We start from the raw sequence: 25,157 nt of genomic DNA, 5'->3' as shown, positions 1-25,157 counted from the left end.
CCATCTTGAGAAGTAGATGTGGTCAGAGAGCAGGCTGGAATACAGTCGCATATCATTCAAGCTGCAGCCACTATAATATTATTGCCTATTGGAATCTGTTTGAAAGGGAATACATCCTGTGCCATGGAGGCTCTGGCTGGACTGTATATATTTAAGGGACCCTTCACTGAAGGGGTTATATTCTCCCTTGAGTCCTACAATCCCTGGCTGTGAATATCACTTTTAGCTGCTTGCATATTATCTAGTAGTGCATCTATCAACAGCCTTACATAGAGGGTGTCATTATGGGCAAACACTCCACGGGCACCACTGCGGCTGGCAGATTGGATAAATATGCCCGTTCTAACACTGCTACGGCCTCGGGAGGAACTCCTGCGCCTGAACTGCAGGTACCTCAGTCTTCCAAACATTCAGATTTCCCTGATTCTACTCTTCAGGAGGTCCTGAAAGCTATCGCTCCCTCTGAAAAGAAGGTAATGGACAAAATTGGAGAGGTGCAGGTTGATTTGTCATTGATGCGGCAGGATTTTCAGAAGATTCGTGAGCGGGTGGCAGAGACGGGGGCCCGCATCTCCATACTAGAGGATACTACAGTTCCTTTGCCACAGAAGGTTGCTGGTTTGGAGGCTCAGATGGTGTCGGTTAAACAGAAGATGTCAGACATGGAAGGCCGCCTCAGACACAGTAATATTCGGCTGGTGGGTCTTCCGACAAGGCAGAGAGTGATGCTCCGGAGACATTCTTGAAAAATTGGATGATCCAGTCATTCGGCAGAGAGGAGTTCACGGTCCAGTTTGGGGTGGAGAGGGCGCATCGGATCCCGGCTTAGAGGCCGCCTCCTGGTGCACAGCCGCGCACATTCATTGCCAAGGTGTTACATTACAAGGATCGAGATGCTATTCTGCGCCTAGCTCAGATTAAGGCCCTTTGATGTATCAAAACCAAAGAGTAGCTATTTCCTGATTTCTCTGTGAATGTACAAAAGAGCAGAGCTCAGTTTATACAGGTGAAGTGTCGTCTTCGTGAGATGCAATTGCCGTATGCTATGCTTTTCCCGGCCAGACTGCGGGTGGTTGCAGATGGAACTACCCTTTTCTTTGGATCACCGTCGGAGGTGACCCACTGGTTGGATAGGAGAGCTCCTAGAGGTCCTTGTCCGGATTGAATATGCTCCTGGTGACGTATTGACCTCCTGGACTGTAATGATGCTATTAAAGATTGTGTGCCTTTTATAGATATAATGTTTGAGATATGCTCCGTTAATATATATCACTTTGATTTATGTTTATACATATTGAAATGCTTTGATTAATATAGAAGTTATTTGGATGCTTACGAAGGTGTTAATCATAAGGTGATATTTTTGAAACTTTTGGATCTTACATTTGGTGCTAGTGAATAGGGTGGGTGTGGGGTGCTAGAGGAGCAATATGGTGCAGTTGTGGGCTTCCCTTGCTTAAAGGGTCGCGATCTCCCTCTCCTTTTTTCAGTGTATACCAGTGTTTCCATAAATACGTGGAGATAGCTGTGTGCGCTATTTGAGGAGATGTGGGGTAGTTGTAATGGGATCCAAGTATGTCTAAGTTGGGGGTGGATATACGGGTAGGGGAGTTGTTTGGATAGGGTAGGGAGTGGTAGGTTTCTTAGAGTTCAATGCAGTGTCAAATGTGGTATTTTTTCTCTATGCAAATACTTTCAGATGTAGAGGTTAATTGTTTTGGTATATGCTAATATGGCTGACTGGTGGCTGGGTGTCTGCCTGGGTTGGAGGGGTTTGATTTCTATGTGGAAATGTCTCATGTGTATTCCCTGGTGTTATGGCAAATGGGAAGATGAATAGGGGGTTTATTAATTTCCTGACTTGGAATGTTCGTGGCCTAAATGATAAAATAAAACAGTCTTTGGTCATATCCCAATTAAAAAAGTATGAGGCGGATGTTATATGCCTCACTGAGTGAGAGGGAAATTGTTGGCCCTTAAGAAACCGTGGGTTGGATGGGCATATCATGCTACTCACATGTGTCATTCTAGAGGGGTATCTCTCCTAATGCATAAAAAAGTACATTTTATTTTGGAAGTAGTGCAATCCGACCCATTAGGTAGATATGTTTTTGAAAGGGGTATTTTTGATTCTAAACGTATAAACTTGCTGTCCTGACCCCTTATAGTGGTGAAGTTTTAAAGAAATGCAGTGACTTCATCTCTCTATCTCCTGACACTCCTATGATTTGCTGTGGGGATTTCAATAATGTGTTGGATTCGAACTTTGACAGGTGGAGGGAGGTGGGGGATACTACACATGCTAGAAAATCGAAGTTTGCTGATATGATGGAAGAGATGGGCTTGGTGGATGTGTGGTGTCTGAGACATCCGGCAGAGGCTTGTTTCTCATGTTATTCTACTTCGTATAATGCCTTCTTCCGAATTGATTTAAGTCTTATATCAAAGGGGTTGCTGCCGGCTGTCTCGGATGTCGCATATTTACCAAGAGGGATTTCAGATCATTCTCCGTTGGTACTAACTGTAAAGATTAATGTTTCTTGAGGCCAAGTATTTTGGAGACTTAACCCTTTTTGGTTGACATTATTGAAATATGGAAATACACTAGAGTCTCAATTGGAGGGGTATTTTGCTACTAATGTTGATACAGTGGCTCCACCTCTCAATTGGCATACATTCAAAGCTTTTTTAAGAGGTTCCATAATTAGAAGTATTAACTACTTCAAAAAAGAGTCTAGGTTGTGAGGTGATAGGTTAGAAAAGGAGGTTCTGCGCTTGGAGGAGGTATATCTTTCTTCTCATATGGCTTCTGACAGGCCGGCTTGGTTAGTGGTGCAGCGAGAGTGGTCCTACTATTTGCTAGACAGGTTGAGGCGTAAGTTACTATTCACTAGGCATACTCAATATTATGAAGCGGATAAATGTTGCAGGTTTCTGGCATACTTGGCTAGATCAGAGAGGGCGGCGACTGTAGTGGTGGGAATTACGGATACCCTGGGTGTTGTGCATACTGTGACTGAAGAGATTAGTGATGTTTTCTATGTATATTTTAAAGATGCATATGCATCTAGGGCTGAATACTCGGATTCTGATTTAGACATGTATTTGGCGGCTGTTTCCTTACCCAAGCTAAGTGCAGATAGCAGAGAGAGTCTGGATTTGTCAATCACTGATGAGAAGATTGCAGCTGCGATATCCTCGTTTCCAAATGGCAGGGCTCCGGGCATAGGCGGGATTCCTATAGAGTTGCATAAGAAGCATATGGGGATTTTTGTGCCTCGTTCGCAAGAAATGTTTACAAGCCTTAGAGATCTGGGGTCGAAGCTTTTATATTTCTTATTCCCAAAACGGGACAGGACCCCTTGTTCCCAGAATCATACAGACCTAAATCGCTATTGACAACGGATATTAAAATATTGGCAAAAATGTTAGCGTCACGTTTAAGTCGGGTGATTGGTGAGATTGTGCACCCTGACCAAACTGGTTTTATGTCGGGAAAATCTAGGGCTATAAATTTGCGTAGGCTTTTTTGTCATTTGCAGTTGCCCCACCCTGCGGAGGAGGAGGCAGTTGTGGTGTCGTTAGATGCTGCTAGGGCCTTTGACTCTGTGGAGTGGAGGTACTTGTGGGTGGTGCTATTGAAATTTGGGTTTGGGCCGGTTTTTGTTCTGTGGGTACGATTACTGTACTCTTGCCCTACAGCTAGAGTCTGTGTAAATGGCTTTGTGTCTCGTCAGTTTGTCACGTACAAGACAGGGGTGCCTCTGTCCCCCACTCTATTTGCCCTGGCCATAGAGCCACTGGCATGTGCCATTAGGATGCAGTCAGATATTACTGGGTTGAAGACGGGCTGCAGGACGGACACGATTGTCCTTTACGCAGATGATATACTTTTTTTTCTGTCATACCCGAATAGGTCGTTACCTGCGCTTCTCTGAGTGGTCTCGGTTTTCGGTAGGTAGTCGGGGCTTTTAATCAACTGGGACAAATCTAGTGTATCTAGCTCTACCGAATCTCCGGCTTTATTATTTTGCTTCTCAGCTGGCACATATTGAGGTATGGTTCCGGTCGCGGATGGGTGTGGATCTGCATGATTTTCTAGTCTGTGGGTGATGAAGAGTATATAAATAATCTATTATTTTATATATGAACAGATTTAGCCACAATTGAATTGGAAGGTGACTGTGCACATGGAAATCCTCCCCCCACCTGGGACTATGGATTGTAAATATAAGATAATTAGGTTTGGCGCATTTGGTCAGTAATTAGCATACAAATGCTGTGAGTGGTTCCTGTGAAAGGTAGTATCCGCCTACAAGACGGGTTTATACTGGATTCAAGGAAAAAGCTCTCTCTCTTCATGCCTGGTGCCCAGACTGAGGGGACATGCTGCCTTTTGCTCCTAGGTGAACTCAGGGAAGTGAACCACATCACGGCCTACACAGGCCCTGACTAGTATGGAGTTTGAATGGAATGAATGAAAGGTGAGTGTGTAACCATAAATGTTGTAATGTATTGTTGAATGGAAGACGCATATGTGTAGAGTATATGAGAATGAAAGATCATTTATACAACTGGTAAATGTGATCAGAATTGCCTGAAGTTATGTACAATTCTTGGAATTCATGTTGTGTTTGGGATAGATTGTTGATATAAATGGAGGCGTTTGTGTTATACATGGTTCTGTGTTGGTTAAGTTTTGGTCATGGAAGAATTGGTGTTATACATAGTCCTGTGTGATTCTGTGTTGGTTTAATGCTTTAACAGAGTCATGGAAGCATTGGTGTTATAAATAGTTCTGTGGTTCTGTGTTGGTTTAATGCTGTAATGGAGTTTTGTATGGAAATAGTTTGCTTTATACAGTTTAGTGTAAATGCATAGAAAGTGATGGATTATTCAGGAAGTGATCAGATTGTTAAATATAACGTTTTGTTAGACTGTGGGTTTAAAGGGAAAGTAGAGCAGATGGATCTAGTATGTGGTTGTAATACCATGTGTTAAAATGGCTGTTGAACTGTGAATAATAGATGAAGGGAGTGTGTGTGTTTGGTCTCCCTACCCCCAGGTCAGACGGGTCTTCCCCCTCCTCCCACTGCAACACACACAATACATTTACACACATACATTTATATATACACAATTACTTATATATTTATATTACAGGCAATAAGTGTAATATATGGCACCAAAACCTATCATCTGTTTAAAATATTGTTACGCTGCTTACTGTGATATAATATAATACAACACACTTTAAATGAAGTTATATCTTGCTGTGGTTATTCTTGAAGCCTATGGATTTAAGGGAATATAAGAATGATGTTTCTTAGGTTAATTTAGAAATACCTTTGCGAGGAGTTGGTTGACGGTAATAGCCATATAAATGTAACTGTATTAAATGGTCATACATACATTTGCAAGAATATGAAAGTGAAAATCCTTTAACACTGGGACAGGCTCTAAACATACACAGGTGCAGTTTCTTTTAGCTGGTAGAAAGTATGGGGTGATCCTCCTTTATTGATACAAGCCATGAAGGTGTGGCGATTCTCATCTCGGATTGGGGGTTAATTGGACTGGGATCCATGTACTGCACTCTGGGTTAATCTGGATTTTGGTGAGCTGGTTAGGATAGAGGGAGCTGGAGCTTGGCGTATTTACAATATAGTACATATTGGACAACTGTATGAGAATGGGATACTGCATTCATTTGAGCAATTACAGGGATTACACGAGTTACCTAGGAGTTAATTCTATAGGTATATGCAGGTAAGACACGCTTTGGCCCCGCAGAGCCGGGGATCTGCCCCGAGTTTTAATGCAGATCCGTTAAGGGTGCAGCTGTCATGGTTGGGCCCAAGGCAGACAATTTCATCACTGTATTCATTATTATTGGAAGGATCTGGTGTGGGAGGACTGCCAAAGCTGCAGGGCTGGTGGGAGGGGGATCTTGGGCAAATTAGTGATGAGGCATGGGATATTATGTTGTGTAGCCCAAAACAGGTCACTGCATCGGTTAAGTTTCATCAGATTCAGGTCTTCCTGTTGCATAGAACGTATTTTACTTCTCTTCGGCTTTCTAAATTTAGCGGGGTCAGGTGGTACTGTGTCCTAAGTGTGGGAGTGAGAGAGGGAACTTTTGGCATATGTTCTGGGAGTGCCCGTTGGTTTCATACTTTTGGGGAGAGGTGGGGGTTTGTATTAAACAGTTGGAGGTGGGAGTATCTGTCATGACGCCAAAACTATGTATATTTGGTTTGGGCTTGGACAAAAACATCCATAAGCTTATTAGATTGCTCATTAATACGATACTTATGCTGGCGAAAGTGGTCATCGCTAGGAAGTGGATGGCACCGGAAGGCCCGACATTGAGAAGTTGGATTGATCTTGTTAATGACACAGTAGGCCATGAGAGGTTCATGTACACCAGTAGAAATCTAATGGATAAATATGAAAGGATCTGGTATAGGTGGAGAACATTCCCATATGTTACAGAAGGATTGAGGGAGGTGGAGCTTTCCTAATGCAGTGTTCGGAGCAGATGTCCAGCCACCCTTACTATTAAGGTCAATGATTTGTATTTTCTATCAATATTACTGCGTTTTTACCTCATTGTATCTTGTATTTTGGATAATGTGCATTACCTGGTTTTAAAATCTGAGCTATAATGCATTTTGAATGTGCTATATATGAATATATGACACTGCTTATACCCCTGTGTGGGTTTTAGTTTGTTATACTAGCCTAATGTTTTGGGCTTTTTTGTTATTGAATGTAAAAAAGTAAACAAAATGCAATAAAATATTACTTGATTTAAAAAAAAAAATAGAGCAGGAAATTGTCACTGCAATCACTAGCGGCTCACTACAAAGATCTAAGTGATTTGCAACCTGCTAAGCAGCATTGCCTGATAACTGGAGCATGCTGAACTATTCATACCCTCTGCTGTCTTCATCTGTAATGGATTCAATTTTGTAATCTTTTAATCCATAATGCTTGAGTCCATAAAAAAATCATTCCAAGGTCTTGTAGGTGTCCAAAATAAGGACGTCCTATGTCCTGTAGTCGTCCATAAAAAATATATATATTTCACAGGTATTTGAAAAAATTCTTCTTTTCTTCTTTCTTTAAGGTCAAATAATCCACAGAATCTAGCTTGGCAAAATAAAAAACCTATACACAGAACAACAATAACTATTATCCTCTATGGAGGATCAACTGCGCAGAATTATTGACAGATACATGGTCTATTTGTAAGCTAGGGGGTTTCCCATGACAGTAGGGAACATGCTATTTATTTTAAGAAGTATATGTTATCAGGGAATAACAAATATGCTGACATCACATACTATTAATGCAACTACTAATGCACCATATGTCTAAAAGATTTGCTCTTCATTTGTTTGGTATAAATGTCACAATACATATACTGTGAGTTTCAGCATATAAAGTAATATGAACAAAGTTCTAGTTTGTATCGTAAAGTATCTTACCTGTAATGCAAGGCGATCATGTGTAGAATTTTTACCTAGTCCAAAATATAATTCAGTTTTTCCTGCAAATTTCAAAACCTCATTTGAAAGTGGGATATCTTCATAAGTGCGTAACTTGTTCTGCAAATATTACATGAAAGAAATGTTTAAAATATACATAGATTACATAGTCACATTCCAATGTGATACATTTTAAGTAACATAATAAAAAGTTTTTTGTTGTGGTTTTTTAATTCAATTAACTACGAAGGGATTCATAGTGAAGGATAGAGTTTGTGTTGCAACACCTCTATGCAAAAAAAGGTAATTTATTTATTGACAAATATGTAGGAAGCTCAACACAGTTAGTTTTTTGCAAATGCACCGGTTGCCATGCCCAATTTTTGCTTTTAGGAGCAACTATATTCTGTGGGTATGTGGAAAAGGTAGAAATGTTACTTAACAGTTATGCCTAATATTTTTAGCCCACCCTTTTAATTAATTACAGCTGTTACATATCTCTCCTAAAATCCAGCTTGTGCAAGCTCATTCATATCTTAAATTTAATGCATGAGGGTAAGAAGACATCTGGCCTGCCTTTGTGTCCAAAATGTCATTTTTAATGTAGCTTATATTTGTGTTACATTGGTAGAAATTTGTCTAAAATTGATTTTTGCGTTGAGATTTATGACGAAGGATGGAATTGGTGTTGGGATGGTTATTATTTGCAGAAAAAATTAATTGACTAATTTACCAAATAAAGCATTCTTGGTTGGCGCAAAAGATGTCTCATGACTCCATGGCCCCTTAAAACATGAAATCAGCACCCCCATAATACATTTAAATGTCTGGCTGTGCAAGACAAAATCACTTTTTTTGCAGGCAGGTGCAATACTCTGTGTCTAGCCAGCATTCAGCAAGGAATGCTTTGATCCAACCAGTTATGCTCATCAGAAGGAGCAGCATTTTGCACCCCTGCAGCTGTAGAAGGCTTAACATGCCTATCCATGCAATTATAAATGGACATCTCTGTTGTAGTCCTATCATTTTGCAGTAAATTACACATGCTCATATAACTTCAATATACAAAGTATAACGCGGGCGAGAAAAGACCTATTCAAATCACTGCATATGTAACTTTCTCATGCAATTCATTTTTATCAACAGTATCTGCTCACCAAACTGAGGATGGCGAGAAGATTAATGTTGAGTCAAATTCAAACATATATTTGTCCTCGCAATTCACTGGTTATTTATTGGCCCCTCCTGGTTCTGTTTCCCAGTTCCTAGATAACTTTGCTGCCTCTCTCTCTCACTTTCTCTCTACTGACTCTCCCTCCCTCATTTTGGGAGACATCAATATTCTGATTAATGTCTCCATCAACCCAGCTAAATATAAATCTACTACTCTCTCTCTCGTCATCTTTTGGTCTCTCTCAATGGACCTCTTCACCCTCTCACTCCCATGGCTACTCCCTCAATCTGATTCTCATCGCTGTGAAATCTCTGATTTAGTGAACTCACTGTTCCCCCTCTCTGACCATCGTCTTTCTTTTAGCCTCTCCCTTCCCCCTTCAACTCCTCACCCTCCTGTTATGCTCAAGAGTACACTCAGTCTAAATTAACACAGGCCTAGCAAGACGCAGAGTCTAAAAGCCCCCTGGTCTTCACCAAGAACCACCACAAGTTGGGATTGGTTTAGTTGTTAGGAGACTGCTGGTCGTGGCCCTTGGTTCGGTCTCTAGACGTGAGTGGGATAGGTGAAAAAAGCAACTCAGTAAATAAACAAGGTAGGGGTTGGTGTGGAGCGATGATCGGTACAGTTGACACTCTGCAGCGGGGAGATCCAGAAGGAGTAGACAGGAAACAAGCCGGGTCCGGTACACGATTCAGATGGCCGACAGCACACAGCGATGGAGTAAAAAGAGTAGTCAAAGGATAAGCCGGGTTCGGTACACAGGTCAGATGGCTGAACAACAGTAGGAGGATCCAAGAAGACTAACAGCAGGCAAGCCGGATCTGGTACAGGGGAAAGGATCAGCAAACAGAAGAATCACAGGGACATGCAAAACTTTGCAGGAGTCAGGAGGTAACTAACCTGTTGATCTGAACCAGGTTAATGTCAGAGCCTCTGTCTTATTCAAACTCCCCGTCGCAGGATCATGTGATGATCCCTGATGAGGAGTCATGTGACCGGCCCCTGCCGCGAACCCGGAAGTGTGCGGCTGACAGAACAGGAGCGCGGAGAGGTAAGAATCCTTACACCTCCCAAGGCTACCTTCATCAAGCGTAACCTTGATGCTATTGAGCCTGATACATTCTCCTCCTCACTAAACTCACTTCTCTCCCCTATTACCACAATTTTCTGCTGTGATCTCAGAGTTTCCACCTATAACAGGACTCCTTCTCTGTCTCTACCTCTGAATCCTCACTGGACTCCACCTCTCCCCTATATCCTCTACCCGTCAGTTCAGTTCTTTGCTCCCTCCTTTACTCCCTATACACTTCTTCCCGTGGTGATCTCATCAGCTCTTTTGGCCTCCAATAACATTTATATGCTGAAGACACTCAGATTTAAATCTCCTCCCATGACCTCTCCCCCTCTTCTCCTCTCTCATGTCTCCAGCTGTCTTTCTGCTATTTTCTCTTGGATGTCCCAGTGCTTGCTCAAACATAATTTATTTAAAACTAAAATCATCGTCGTCCAGCAGCCAAGTCCTTCTCCTCCACCTATCTCCTCTATATGTCGACAGCAATACCCTTTCCCCAGTGCTACAAGTTCGCTGCTTATGAGTTATCCTCGACTCCTCCCTCTCTTTCACTCCCCACAATGAATCCATCTTCCAAGCTTTTGAACATATCCAGGATCAGAACCTCTCTCACCCTGGAGACAACTAAGACCCTAATTCACTCTCTTGTCTGAACTATTACCTATTAACCTCCTTCATTCTGGCCTTTCCTCATCTCGCCTCTATTATTTCTATTCCATAGTTAATGCTGCTGTCCATCTTATTTTCCTTTCCTACCACTCTGCATCTGCCTCCCCTCTCTGACAGTCATTACACTGACTTCCTTTCTGCTACCGATTCAAATTCAAACTCCTTACCCTCACCGATAAACTCTCACCCTATTCTCCTGCTTACATCTTCAACCTCATCTCCTTCCTGCCCTACCCATTCTACCAATGACCACCACAGATCCTCCTCAATCATTACCTCTTCTCACACTGGCTTCCAAGACTTTTTCTGTACTGCGCACTTCCTCTGGAACTCACTTCCTCTTGCAATCAGGCTCTCTACCTCCCTCCATCAAGTACAAACATGCTGTCAAAAGCTATTTCATCAAAGCCTATCAGCTCTCCTCCTACCTCTCCCCGTCTATTCTCTTTACACTGTCCTATTCCTTCTGTGTCACCCTATTTGTCTACCTCTATCCTTCGATTGTACACTCTCACGAGCAGGTCCCTCTTCCCTTGTGTCATCCTATTCTCACTACCTTAGCCACAAACTCACCTGTGTCTTCCTTTTTATCCTCATCCAGTGGCTCTGATCCTGCTTGCTGCGCCCACACTCCTGGGTACAGGCTCAGATTTTCCTAACTTGTTCCTCCAACTCTATTCACTGTAAGGTATATTCTCTGACACTTTACTTCCTGCTGTTTTGGCTATTTGTTTTCTGTGTATTCTATTATGCTGTCTATGTAATAATGCACTGTTTTTGTCTTTATTGTAATGCCCTGCTTTTGCCTTGTAATGTTTTACTGTATGGTACTCACTTCAGCTGTTATGTTCATTGTTGTCAGTGATGCCACTTCAACAGTTAGGCCGCACTAATCAAGGAGACACTGGGTTCCTTAAAAGCTGCAAATCAATCACAACCATTTCCCCCATGCTGGTCATTTAATCTAAGTTTTCCAACCTATCGATTTCAATGAATCCTTCATGATTCTACCTTCTCTAACCCATTGAAATCAAATTTGCCTCTCAGCAATCATCCTCTCAGAGCTAAGCAGTTTGGCCAGACGATGCTATGTCTCAGATGCCCAGGTCGACAGAGTTCTCATGGAAAAACCTGTTGCAGGAATCTACGGGGGTATGACCCTTCAACTTTAGCATTGTTTCCATCCAGTGGTCACCTTTTCTTCTCACGCTGCATTACCAGCTACAGAAGGCAGATGGCATTATGTCATCAATTTTGACAACTGCACACTCTTTATTGATTACTACATCAACACTTATGCTAAAGATTAAGTCAATCAACAGTAAGAGACCTCACCTGTATGTAGAATCCACTTCCACCAAGCTTTGCATGAGCAAAGTTTAGATTTGCAGAGTCTTGTTTTGTTTGCCTGTTCAGTTTCATCCCTCACTATTCTGCCTACACTATCTCCTCAACTTTACTTTGCTCCTCACAATTCTACCTTCTCCAACCAATCAATATCAGCTTTGCCCCTCACAAAGTGTCCTCTCAGGAAAAAGCAGCTTGGCCGGACATGGCTTGTCTGTGACAACTACAACAGCCAAGAGGCTCTCACCTCCAGCACTGTTACATACACCTGGAAGGCACTTACAACGACTGTAATCTGATATGACTGATACATGTTTTAATTCAGTAAATGAGAAGTTTTTACACCATGGAAGCATCCCCTGTCTGGACTTTATCCTAGGTATTTGCTTGGCCCATGAAGATAAGGTAGCTGAGAAGGGAAAACTACAGATTGAAAATGATAACTGCACACTCTTTATAAGCACTTCTGCTAAAGGTCAAGTCACTCAACACTAAGGGGTATATTTACTAAACTGCTGGTTTGAAAAAGTGGAGATGTTGCCTATAGCAACCAATCAGATTCTACCTGTCATTTTGTAGAATATACTAAATAAATGCTAACTAGGGGCCTGATTCATTAAGGATCTTAACTTGAGAAACTTCTTATTTCAGTCTCCTGGACAAAACCACGTTACAATGTAATGGGTGCAAATTAGCATTCTGTTTAGCACATAAGTTAAATACTGACTGTTTTTTCATGTAGCACACAAATATCAACTTTAAATGTCAGTGTACAAATAAGCTATCAAGTATTTGTGTGCTACATGAAAAAACAGTCAGTATTTAACTTATGTGCAAAACAGAATGCTAATTTGCACCCCTTGCATTGTAGCATGGTTTTGTCCAGGAGACTGAAATAAGAAGTTTCTCAAGTTAAGATCCTTAATGAATCAGGCCCTAGAATCTGATTGGTTGCTACAGGCAACATCTCCACATTTTCAACCCACAGTTTAGTAAATATACCCTAAGAGAAATTTTCTTGGCCCATGCAGATCAGTTGAGAAAGGGGAAGATACAGACTGAAAATATGTCTTGGTGGTGAATTAAACCAGGCATGGATTTAAGGCTACAGGTGGCCAACAAAAGAAAAGTATATTGGACTGTTATCGTATGGACTTTTAACTAGCCTTGGGTGAATAGTGCACAATAATTTTTCTTGTTTAATCTGATTTTAAAGTATACCTGTCACCTACAGACATTTTGTTGGTTCAACTGAGATATAACCTCATAGCAGAGCCGTAACTGAGAATTCTAGAGCCCTGGGCGAGAAAGACAAATGCCACCCCCTAGCCCTCAATTTTAACCAAATTAACCCAAAATATTCCTAAATTGCTCCCCCATTCAGCGTTGCGCCCTGGGCGGTCGTCCCTGTCGCACAGCCCTAGTTACGGCACTGCCTCATAGTGCCTCATAGTGATGTCACCAGTTGTAATAAATTTATAGGATGCATTCTCATGAATATTGGTTACTCCCACAAAATGGCTGCCTCCATTATGTGTAAGTTTCTCCTTGTCTTTAATGAAGAAGTAAACTGAATTTACCATATCTGTTTCAGAAAATTTCTTATCAGTTAGAATGTCATATCTTGCTTCTAGGCATTCTTGAGCTTTATCTTTTATGTCTTCATGCTCATTGGTGTTGTCTGAATAGTCTGTGGAAAAATAAAGTTACAGTAAGCAGGGCTTTTTTTAGTCATAGAACGCTCAGAACGGAGTTCCGGCACCTTTTTTTCCCATGGGTTTTCAAAGTTTAATTAACTTTAACATTTTTTTTGTCCTCTGCAGTGCTGCTACAGTGCAGCACCGCAGCTTAGTGTGTGTCTGCTTCCGGCTCCGGCAGCGTCGTGACGTCACAACTCTGCCAGTGAGAGGAGCCGCAATCAAGCAGAGAAGTGAGAAAAGAAGCATAGAAGGTAAGTACAGACTACAGAGAGCGGGGGAGGGGCGCAGAAAGAGTGGGTTACAGAAAAACGAGGGGGGCAGAAAGAGGGCTACAGAAAAATGAGGGGGCAGAAAGAGAGGGCTACAGAAAAACAAGGGGGGCAAAAAGAGAGGGCTACACAAAAATGAGGGGGCAGAAAGAGGTGAGTTCCGGCACCTTTTTTTCCTACAAAAAAAGCACTCTCAGTAAGTATTAAATAATATCTCTTTCTCTAATATATATATATATATATATATATATATATACACATATATATATATATATATATATATATATATATATATATATATCTACTATATAAATGCCTAGTGGCGTGTGTGTAAAAAAAAAAAACCAAGCTGCAGCGCCACCTGACCTATATATTTCTCGAAGGAGAAGTGACAGCTGGGAGTGGTTGGTGGTTGCCGGGGGTGACAGTGGGGAGTTTTTAACACCTTAAGTAGCTTGATGAAGGATGTGGCGATGAAGATGAAGGATGAGGTGATGGAGAAAAATGATGAGGTGACATGTGGACAAAACCACGTTAAAAAAGGGCGCTTGCGTCGGGAAGTAACGCTCTTCCCCTGAGGAGGCCTGGGCTAGGCCCAAATGCATGACAAGAACCTTTTTAACACCTTAAGTAGCTTGATTTGACTAGAATGCATGAGTATCATGCACGGGTTAACTTGTGTGTGTATATATATATATATATATATATATATATATATATATATATATATATATATATTTTTTTTTTTTTTGAAAAATACAAGATACAACAAATGACGCTTGTAACAAATCACCAAAAGTCCAGTATAAAGTCTATGTTCTTCTCAATAAACACTCCCCGTGTGCAGGTGGCTGCCAATCCTCCTTACCAAGCGGTGTAGCATGGAAATAACCTATAAAAAAAAAAGATGGAGGAGGAGGCGCACAATAGTGTAGTATGTTGGTATAATATTGGGATCACACAAGAACCCACAATAGGACCGGAAACACCAGTGGAGAAGAAACCAGGAAACAATTACTATAATATAACACCCAATATAGAGGTGTAAAATATAAATTGCAGCTTATTCTCAAACAGAATCACAGTGGCTGAGCTTGCAATGTCTCCATATAACATATGTGAAACACCTAGGGCACATTGGTGCAGATATATGCGTACCAGATAACAGCACTTTTCAGCTTGTTTATGTAGATATCCACAGTAGGTCAGACAGGTCACACGACTGGATACATAGCTGACAGCCTCAGAAAATAGGACACACAAGGGACCATAGATGTGATATCAATAATACACTTTAATAATAAAAATGTAGTAACTTACAAATCAAGTAGCAAACACAGGGATCAGCTCCCAGTGCAATAGGGATAATAGTAACAACTTCTCAATGCGTTTCGTCTGTCTCCACAGACTTCATCAGGAGAAAAAAAGGATAATACTAGCCCTCATATCGGCAGTTATATATATAGTGCGCCGCGCCATTTTGCGCGTGCGCACATAGACTCTAATCATAAGCCCACTGCGCATGCGTCAATCGGCGCAATATAGCTTGTAAACATACAAGCAAAATCTAATGCCCTCTAACAGGCTGATTGAATGTAGCGTTAGCTGTATTAACAGCATAAAGAAACACTTACTCTCCCACAAATTAGTGACAGTAAGATACACAACTATAGCACATTTGCCTATTGCGCATTTGCCAATCGGCACAATGAAACTTATATGCACACATACACAATCTAGTGCCCTCTAACAGGCTAGTTGAATACAGCCTTAACTCTATTGGCCGCAGGACAATATATTGCCCACGTACAAAATACTTAATACTTACACATGCGCAGACACGGCTAAACCAACATCGTCTTGCGCATGTTTTAGAAAGTTAAAAATTAAAGTTAAATATTAAAAATAGCGCCAATCTTAAATGTGGCACATATTTAGATAAGCCACGATATAAAACATATTTATAATATATAAAATATATAAAAAATATATATATACATAAACACACATATATATCACTGTTTCAATAAACCTACATAGATCAAAGTCGGCCCCTCGTCAGCCGCTCATCACGTAAAGTAATGGCAAAGTTATAAGATGTAGACTAAAATTATCAACAGTTGATCTAAAGTGCATTCAAAATGATCTAAAAAACTCAATCATAACAAGCTCAATTCTAAAAAACAGACTCAATTATAAAAAAGGGGCAACCTCGAACCCCTCATTTAATCCATATGGTGACAATGTGTTCAGCGTATAAATCCAATACATTTCCCGCTGTGCGAGCTTCTTAGCCAGATCACCTCCCCTTGGACCTAAGGTCACATGTTCTATGGCTAAAAATTTAAAACAATTCAGGTCTGATTGATGTACATCCAAGAAGTGTTTAGGTACAGAATGGTTAATTAATTTGTTTTTAATGTTCCTCACATGCTCCTGTATGCGCAGCTTGAGCATTCTTTTTGTTTTGCCTACATATCTCAGTCCGCAGGAGCATTCTAACAAATAAATCACTGATGACGTTGTACAATTCATGAGGCTATTAATGGTATAACTCTTATCGACATTGTGGTTTACAAATGTAAAGGCAGTTTGGTATCTGTCTGCATCAGACCCCCTCTCCACTAGGAGTAAAATAGAAAACTATACAGCCGTTATAGAGTCTAGAATATAAATAGAAATTGAGAAAGGCCATTTGGTATCTGTCTGCATCATAATCATCAACATCATCATTAGTGCCCTCGTCGCCTACACAAATCTCCCCCTCATCCTCTTCTAATTCCAAAGTGACATCCTCAATTGGTGTATCACCGGCTACACTCAGGCTGTTAAGGCACACATCAGCAGAACTGCTGAAAGGGCCCTTCTTTATGGGTACACTGTCACTAACAGAATGCTCACGATTAGACATACCACTTGTCACGGCTCTCAGGTGTGTTCCATAATATTATTGCACAGAAACAGTAATGATGGTAAACTTAAATATTTATTGTAAATACAGGCTGGGTTGGATCTCAGTGGCTGAAGGGCCAGACAAGGGATGGCCCCTCCGGTCCCTCTGTCCCTCTCTGCTGCTGACTTCGCCACTTTTTTCTCTTCTACAATTGAAGCCATCAGACTTAACATCTCTGCTTCTAAACCCTCACCAGCTGTCCTCATCGCTCCACCCCATCCAACAATCAACTCTGGTGCTCCTTCTGCCCCACATCAGGTGAAGAAGTCTGCTCCCTTATTCTTTCCTCTCCACCCTCCACCTGTCCTCTCAACCCCATCCCCTACAACTTCCTTCGCTCTCTCTCTCCCACTGCCTGCTCCTACCTGGCACACCTTTTTAACCTATCACTCTCCTCCGGTGTAGTACCCTCCTCATTTAAACACGCTCTTATCTCTTCGATCCTCAAAAAACCCAATCTTGACCCCACCTCTGTCGCCAACTACCGCCCCATCTCACTTCTCCCCTACGCCTCCAAACTTCTTGAGCGGATAGTCTGCTGTCGCTTCACCAGATATCTCTCAGACAATTCCCTCGGCCCTTTGCTCTTCTCGCTATACACTTCCTCCCTTGGTGCGCTCATCTCCTCCTTTGGTCTTCAGTATCACCTGTATGCTGACGACATTCAACTCTACATCTCTTCTCCTGATCTCTCTTCCTCCCTTATCTCTCGCGTATCTGACTGCCTCTCTGCCATCTCCTCCTGGATGTCCTCCCGCTTTCTCAAAATTAACATCTCCAAAACTGTATTCATTGTCTTTCCTCCCCCCAAACTCCCCTCCCACCACAACCTCTCTATCGTTGTTAACAACACCACCATCTCCTCTGTCACCCAGCTCCGTTGCCTGGGTGTCACCCTTGACTCCTCTCTCTCTTTTGCCCCCCATGCCCAATCCCTTGCCTAAGCCTGTAGACTCCAACTTCGCAACATAGCCCGCATCCGACCCTTCCTCTCACAAGACGCCACCAAAACCATCATCCATGCACTCATCATCTCCCGCCTCGACTACTGCAACCTTCTCCTCACTGGCCTCCCCCTCTCTCATCTCGCCCCCCTCCGCTCTGTACTCAATGCGGCTGCTCGACTCATCTTTCTCTCACGCCGCTCCTCCTCTGCTTCCCCTCTCTGCCTTGCCCTACACTGGCTCCCCATCCCCTACAGAATCCTCTTCAAACTCCTTACCACCACTTACAAAGCTCTCTCCCTGTCTACTGCTCCCTATATCGCCAACCTCCTCACCATTCACACTCCTGCCCGCTCCCTGCGCTCTGCCACTGACCGTCGCCTCTCTTCCACTCTCATTACCACTTCCCACTCCAGAATCCAAGACTTCTCCCGAGCTGCCCCCCTACACTGGAATGACCTCCCTCGCTCCATCCATCTCGCTCCCAAGCTGTGCTCCTTCAAACGAGCACTTAAAACTCACCTGTTCCTTAAAGCCTACCAATCATCCACCTAACCCCTCACCTACTCTGCTCGCTCTTCTCTCTCTCCCCTGGTATCACCGCTCCCTCTTGTGTCTGTTTCGTCCACCATCCCTTAGGATGTAAGCTCGTTTGAGCAGGGCACTTCTTCCCTCGTGTCTCCACACCTGTTCTTATGCTCTGTCCTTACTCCATTTGTCTGTCCCGGAGTTTCTGAAGCACTGGTTCTTTGTGTTTACTGTTCTGTACTGTTTAACCCTGTATGGTTTACTGTTTGTACTATGTACGGTGCTGCGGACACCTTGTGGCGCCTAACAAATAAATGATAATAATAATAATAATAATGATACAAAATGTCCAGGAATAATATGCAAAACAAAGTCTTTTAAACTTGCCAGGTTCCAGAAAAGCAGAGAGAGGTCAGAGTCCAATAGCCAGGTAAGCATAAACAGCAAAATCCAGATCTGTAACAAACAGAGTTCCAGAGCTGAGACACATGCAGATATCCAGAGCTGTAACACATACAAAGAACCAGCCAGGAATGATTGCCACAGGCCAGTTTTTAAGGTCTGGTGATCAAGATAACACTTAGCAGCTGAGTGAAGACACAGAATCCACATAGCAGCCACTAGTGGGTAAAACTCAGAACTGCACCTGTAGGGACTTAGTGCAGAAAGGCATCAGCCCTAACAGTACACCCCCCCTAAACAAAGCGGATTCTAGACGCTTTTTCTTTTCCTCTCCAGCCTAGAAAGCAGATATTTTCTTCTTGCAGGCTTTAGAGCGATGAATTTTCTTTTCGGATACAGGTTCCCAACTGGAGCTGAGCATATAACTGCTTCAGGAGCTGGAATATCGTCAAATGCTGGAGCTTGCACTAGAGATAATGTTGGTTCCGGTGAAGACATAGAAGCTTCTATGGTATCAGAGGCTGAGTCAAAAAGAGAGGGTGGTCCAAATTTCTTTGCCAATGCACCGATGAAGATACTAGTATGATAGAGAATGGGGTGATCAGATTCTATCAAGGACAGTGCCCACTCCAGAGCCTTCCCTTTAAAACCCATTAGTATGGTAGCTACTTGATTAAAGCTTTTGGCATAATAAGTAGGATTGAAACAGAAATGATTGAAACACTGCCGTGTAAGAGCACAAAATTGATCTAGGTCCCCATCAAAAGGCAGAGGCTGAAACATGGGAAGGTTACAGACGGTAGCCTTGGCAATTATAGCACAGGAATCTATGTCTGGGCACTCTGAAGACTTTGGCTCTCAGTGGCTGAAGGGCCAGACAAGGGATGATACAAAATGTCCAGGAATAATATGCAAAACAAAGTCTTTTAAACTTGCCAGGTTCCAGAGAAGCAGAGAGAGGTCAGAGTCCAATAGCCAGGTAAGCATAAACAGCAAAATCCAGAGCTGTAACATAAACAGAGTTCCAGAGCTGAAACACATGCAGCTATCCAGAGCTGTAACACATACAATGAACCAGCCAGGAATGATTGCCACAGGTCAGTTTTTAAGGTCTGGTGATCAAGATAACACTTAGCAGCTGAGTGAAGACACAGAATCCACATAGCGGCAACTAGTGGGTAAAACTCCTACAGGGACTTAGTGCAGAAAGGCATCAGGCCCTAACACCACTGGTGGATGGACTCTCCACAGGGACTGGTGTCATTTCTGATTCAGAGCATACATTATCCTCTAACCGTACAAGAAGAAGGCTCGGTAACATTTTTTGATCTGCCACTAATAGAGAAAGGCGAAGGCCTCATTCTTTCTTTGCCACTGCGTGTGTAGAATGGCATGTTGTCAATTTTTTTTTTATCGGCACTTAACTTTTCCTCAGTTACACTTTTTTTTTCGCTTCAGCAGGGTAAAAAAAAATTTGCTGTGTGTTTTTTTCCTTGATTTAAAAAGACTATGTACTTTTACATAGGCTTTACCAGATGACGTACTGGGAACACTACCATCACGACTGGTGCCAGCACCTGCTTGCTGATTCTGCTCATATGTGGACTGCTTTGAATCCATTTTAATGAGCCCAAAGCACTTGTAGTGCCAACAATTGTATTAGATAGATACTGCTAACAAATAAGATTTTTTTTTGACAGCCAGAAAAATTATTGGTTCACACTGGGGAATATGGGACACTCCAAAGCACTTGTAGTGCCCAAAAATTTTAGAACTACTGCTGACAAATATTACTTTTGACATCCAGAAAAATTAGTGTAAAACACTGGGGAATATTGGACACCCCAAATCACTTGTAGTGCAAACAAATTGAAAAATAAGCCTCCTCTATCCTCCTGTCTTGCTGCTCTAACAATTGCAAATAGAATTTGATTGAATAATAGAATTGAATAGATTTAAAATGAAAGAATAATAGAAAGAATAAGGTGTACAATTATTGCTCTGTCCCTGCGCTAATACAGCCTCTGACCTAACCCTGCTCTCTCCCTCTGTCAAATGGCGATGGATTGCTGTGGAGGCGTGTATTTATGCTTTTCAAATCTCGCGAGAACCGAGCTCAGAAATACGAATACGTCACAATGATGTTTTGCCTCGATTTCGATTCTGAATAGGCGGGAGATGGATTCGGATCTCGGGGAATCGAGCCCGCCTATCTCTAATTGTAATAAGAATAGTATAAACTAATACATTTAGTTAATTATTAAATCATAGTCGCAATAAAATCACAGCTTTTGTATATTTTCTAAATAGCATTTTTGGTCTATTTACCAAATAATTTTCTAATATATATAAAAACTGCTATACATTACAAATCAGACCTACGCAACGACAGGTGACCCTGATTGACTTATAGTAAAAATCATTGGTCTGTTTGTTTGTCTGTCCGATTATGCATTTGGACACTCCTACACCGATTGGAATGAAACCAACGCTTTGGATCCTGGCCAGGTTGGGGTGGGGATGGGTTAAGGTCCCAGTCAAATCTCCCGTTGCTGTACGTTGGGCAGACCTTTGTCCCAGGGAGCATATTCTGGCCCTTCCACTGAATGGATTTGGATGAAAACTTCACATAGGGGTGTCAATTGGTCTGGGATCCTAATGGAGTAGATGGTGTCCCGGCAGACCTCCCGTTGGTGTACACTGGGCAGAACTTTGACCTGGGGAGCCTGTTCTGGGCCTTTCACTGGATGTATTTGGATGATATCTTAGCTGCTAATTATTTTTAAAATGTTGATAGTTACATCCAACTCATTGAGAACTTAATGACTTGATTATTTAAACCCGGCAACACCGGGTACTTTAGCTAGTAAATATAATATACAGTACAGGACATTATTAAGTGTAATGTAATTTAGTAATTCCATATTAGAATTTTTTCTTAATTTTCTTACATTTTTAGCATGATCAACAACTTCAGGATGCAATTCAACAGCACAAAGACAATTTTGGAAGCTACATGTCTACAGTTTTACCAGAAAGCGCATGGATTTGCAGGCAAATATGGTGGTGTTTACGTGGAAGAAAGCTGTGCACTATCCAATGGGAGATCAGTGGATTGGGGTGTTTCTTGTTGAGTACAGATTAGGCACATAAGGAGTCACAGGTTATTATTCTATACTTTAATGGGATGCATTTTATATCTAACACCCCCTCCCAGTGACTTTATGTGTGGTGCAGAACTAGGACCCAGAGGTGACACACAAGAAATGTTGCTTAGCAACATAAGGCTGGTATGAGGGGTTCAGAACCTGTGTGGTGAGGGAGTGACAGGCAGAGATCCAGGACAGAGGGAAAGTGGTCGCCAGGGGAGGCAGGAGCCCAAGACAAGGCACAAAACCTACCAGCAAAACAATATCATGGGCCCTTTTCCAGACAAGCCCCAATTCAGCAGCAGCACAGACTGGGACTGAATCAGAAGGTCACATATATTTGTTAATTACACCTAGGGTCAATAATACATAATAATTTGTAATGTAATCTTTTTCTGGACATCATGCTAAAAATTCAATAATAAGGTTGCACGACATGTTTATAGCTTTGTTCATACAGTAGGATGGTATTAATGCACTGGAGTATAATGATGGCTAATTATGTGAACACAGGATAGCATGAATATACTGAGGTGGTAAAGAGGTAGGATGGTATGCTAATAATAAATTGTTCATAGATAGCATGGCATGAATGTTATGATGTAGGGACATACTAGTAATCATGAACCCTAATCCACAGTCCTAAATCCATATGTTTTGCATTTTGTGGAAACTCAAACAGCCAAGTTTTACAGCCACAAAAGTGGCATATCTGTGTGTGAAGTGCCTGGTTTCTTATACTATGTTTAACCTGCAAAATAAGGGTGAGATGGTAATCTCAACTACAGCTACTTATTGGGGGTAAGTCATATTTTCAGCCAGCCAGCTTGATGCAGCCTTTGGCCAAGGTTGCTCAGAGTCACAATATCAAAAATTGGCATGTGGCCATTACAAAATAAATTGTAAATGAGAGTAAATTAATATTAACTTTATAGAATTCTAATGTAGGAACAAAAACAGCTGAACATATTCATTAATTATTTTACCACTTTTCATCAAATTTACATTTATTTTTTGGGGAAAGCCAAAACAAAAAAAGAAAAAAAATAGTTTGGTCTTGTTAAAAGCAAAAGCAATATTTGACTTTACCTTACTCAAGTTGCTTCAAAAAGCTGGATTGTCATTTAGTTACTTAAGAAAAAAAGGAGATACATACCACATCTCAGGGATTCATCAGAGCTTACTCATTTCTACCATCATAGTTTGAGACACGCTAAATACATGGTATACTCCTTATACAAGTGTTTTAGTAATTTATCCTCATGGAGCTAAAACATTTCATGAAAGGTACTACTGAATGACTTTTTTAAGAGTATAAAGTCCCTAAAACATATGTGACCCTCCCTCTTCATTAAAATACTTTGGACTTAATTTACAAGCACACATGATGCACACCACATGCTTCTGTTTTCCAGCAGTGCGTTTGCGCGAAGTGCTTAACACCATTCAAGGTGCATGACTACCCTCCGCTCACATGTTGAAAAACTCAAATTTTTGTTTTTGAAAATCAGCATGAAAAGTACTAGAAAGTTATTGTAGCCAACTATTTTTCACTTGCCAGTATTAGAGAATCTCTCTGGGGTTTTCATGTTTTCCTTGTGTAGAGAAGGCTTGTAAAAGCACCTTTCTAATTTAAAAGAAATAAGGAAAGTCCAATAATATCTGCAGCATTCTCCTCGCTATATCTTACACAAAATTTCAGGGGGACCCGACAAACTTTTTGAATGTTGGACTCCAAGGGGGGAATTCACAGTTTTTCTGTTAATACAGTACTGTAAGATCGCAGATTTCTCCTTGCACCCCTATGGGGGGGTGAAGAGAAACAGGCGATGTTACAGTACCGCGGAGTGCCTTCGCGAATGTTACGGAGGCACTCCGGGACTAACTGAATCCCCCCCCAAGTATGTAAACTTTTGGAAAGGGTATAACTTCTGCTATCCCACACAAAACTGTTTATTAGAGAATAAAAGTTCTTTATTTAAATGGTCTACAAAAAAACATATAATTGAACATGAAAAAGTACATAACAAATAACTGTTGCGTCACCAATGTCATAAAGAGGTAACTAGTCCTATTAAACATTGTCAATGTCGCTAATCACAATGCTGACATTAAAAGAGTAATGGAGGCAGGTCTGGTGGCTATACCCCAAACAGGCCGATCACACTATCAACATTGTGAACCTGTCAGCACAATGGAACTGTCGGCATATGGCCTGCCGAAATGTTCATGCCGGCAGAACAAGTGCTGACATTTCCAGTGCCGGAAGTATGACAGCCACCGGTATGCACCAGGCTTCATCTCTTGAATGTGAGTGCACTATAAAGCCTTTGTAGAAAACAATATTGTGGATGGTAAGAAAAATACAAAGAGTAAGTAACGGAATGGGCATCAGGGATTTATATGATGCCTACAATACATTTAGAATCTTTTGCTTCAAATAATCAATAACAGAATAAAAAACAGAATAAAACGTACCTTGTTTTGTGAACAGCTCAAATAGTTGTTGTCTAAGATCTACATCATTAAAATAGTCCACTTTCATCTGATAAAGGGTTCCGTATCTCAAATGAATGACACATTTTGTAGTAGATTCATAGCTTCTCTCAATTTCTTTCCTGATAAATAATGAAATAAATAGACATTCTGCCAGTAACATAAGCTGTCAATTAACATTTTCATTAACTACTGCAGGATAAATTCAGTAGCAGAACAGGTAATCACCTTGCATGCGTTAAGCATATGGGCACTACTAATACTTTCTAAATCTCCCTTAGGAGAGATGCAGTAACAGAGGTATGAAAAGGTGGGTAGAAACATGATAATGCAATTTCCATCATCAAGCGGGTCGCCAAGACTATGGTGACAATAATTTCATCATCCACATCCCTGCTCACTCAGGGCTTGAGTCATGAAGGAAAGTAAGGCAAAAAAAGAAGTAAATGTTCTCCGGGACAAACCATGTAACAATGCAAGGAATGCAAATTAGTTTATTAGTTTGCACATAAGTTAAATACTGGCTGTTTTTTCCACTAGCACACAAATACTTGATAGCTTTATTTTTACACTGAAATTTAAAGTTGATCTAGGACATGCCCTACCACAACTATATATCTGTCCCCACATTTTAAATTTACCTCCCCTCCATTGCAACATGGTTTTGCCCATGTGCAAAGTTACTCCTTTTTTATGCTTTGCTCTCCTTAATGACTCAGGACCTCAATGTTCACTTAAGAGGATGCAACGTAAACATGACATTTGCATTATCACAGTACTTACTCGTACATTTTGCAGACACTTATGCCCTTGCATAAGAATTGCCTGCTCTCGTCCTGGTGATATCAGCCTAATGTGGGAGTTCCTGTACATGTGAGAGTAGGTAACTATGCTATTAAGGCAATTTTATTACAAGGGCAAATGTGTCAATTGCCTTGAATCAACCAAAACAAGGACC

General features: G+C 41.4%; 1 protein-coding gene across 2 annotated transcripts in view; it reads right to left on the bottom strand.

Annotated features, from left to right (window-relative positions):
- LOC142136854 (uncharacterized) overlaps positions 1 to 25,157 on the bottom strand; it is a 358,937-nt gene that overhangs the window by 199,550 nt on the left and 134,230 nt on the right. For both annotated transcript variants that reach the window (XM_075194706.1, XM_075194707.1), the window contains exons 7-9: positions 24,182 to 24,321; positions 13,339 to 13,448; positions 7,494 to 7,613 (exon numbers count right to left, since the gene is read on the bottom strand). In XM_075194706.1, the coding sequence (XP_075050807.1) occupies positions 7,494 to 7,613; positions 13,339 to 13,448; positions 24,182 to 24,321 (370 nt within the window). The remainder of the gene's footprint in view (positions 1 to 7,493; positions 7,614 to 13,338; positions 13,449 to 24,181; positions 24,322 to 25,157) is intronic.

Source organism: Mixophyes fleayi, chromosome 1 (assembly GCF_038048845.1).
Source record: "Mixophyes fleayi isolate aMixFle1 chromosome 1, aMixFle1.hap1, whole genome shotgun sequence".
In the NCBI taxonomy this organism is placed as follows: Eukaryota; Metazoa; Chordata; class Amphibia; order Anura; family Limnodynastidae; genus Mixophyes; species Mixophyes fleayi.
Note: the sequence above shows the minus strand (reverse complement) of the source record. Positions and strands in the feature narration are given on the sequence as shown.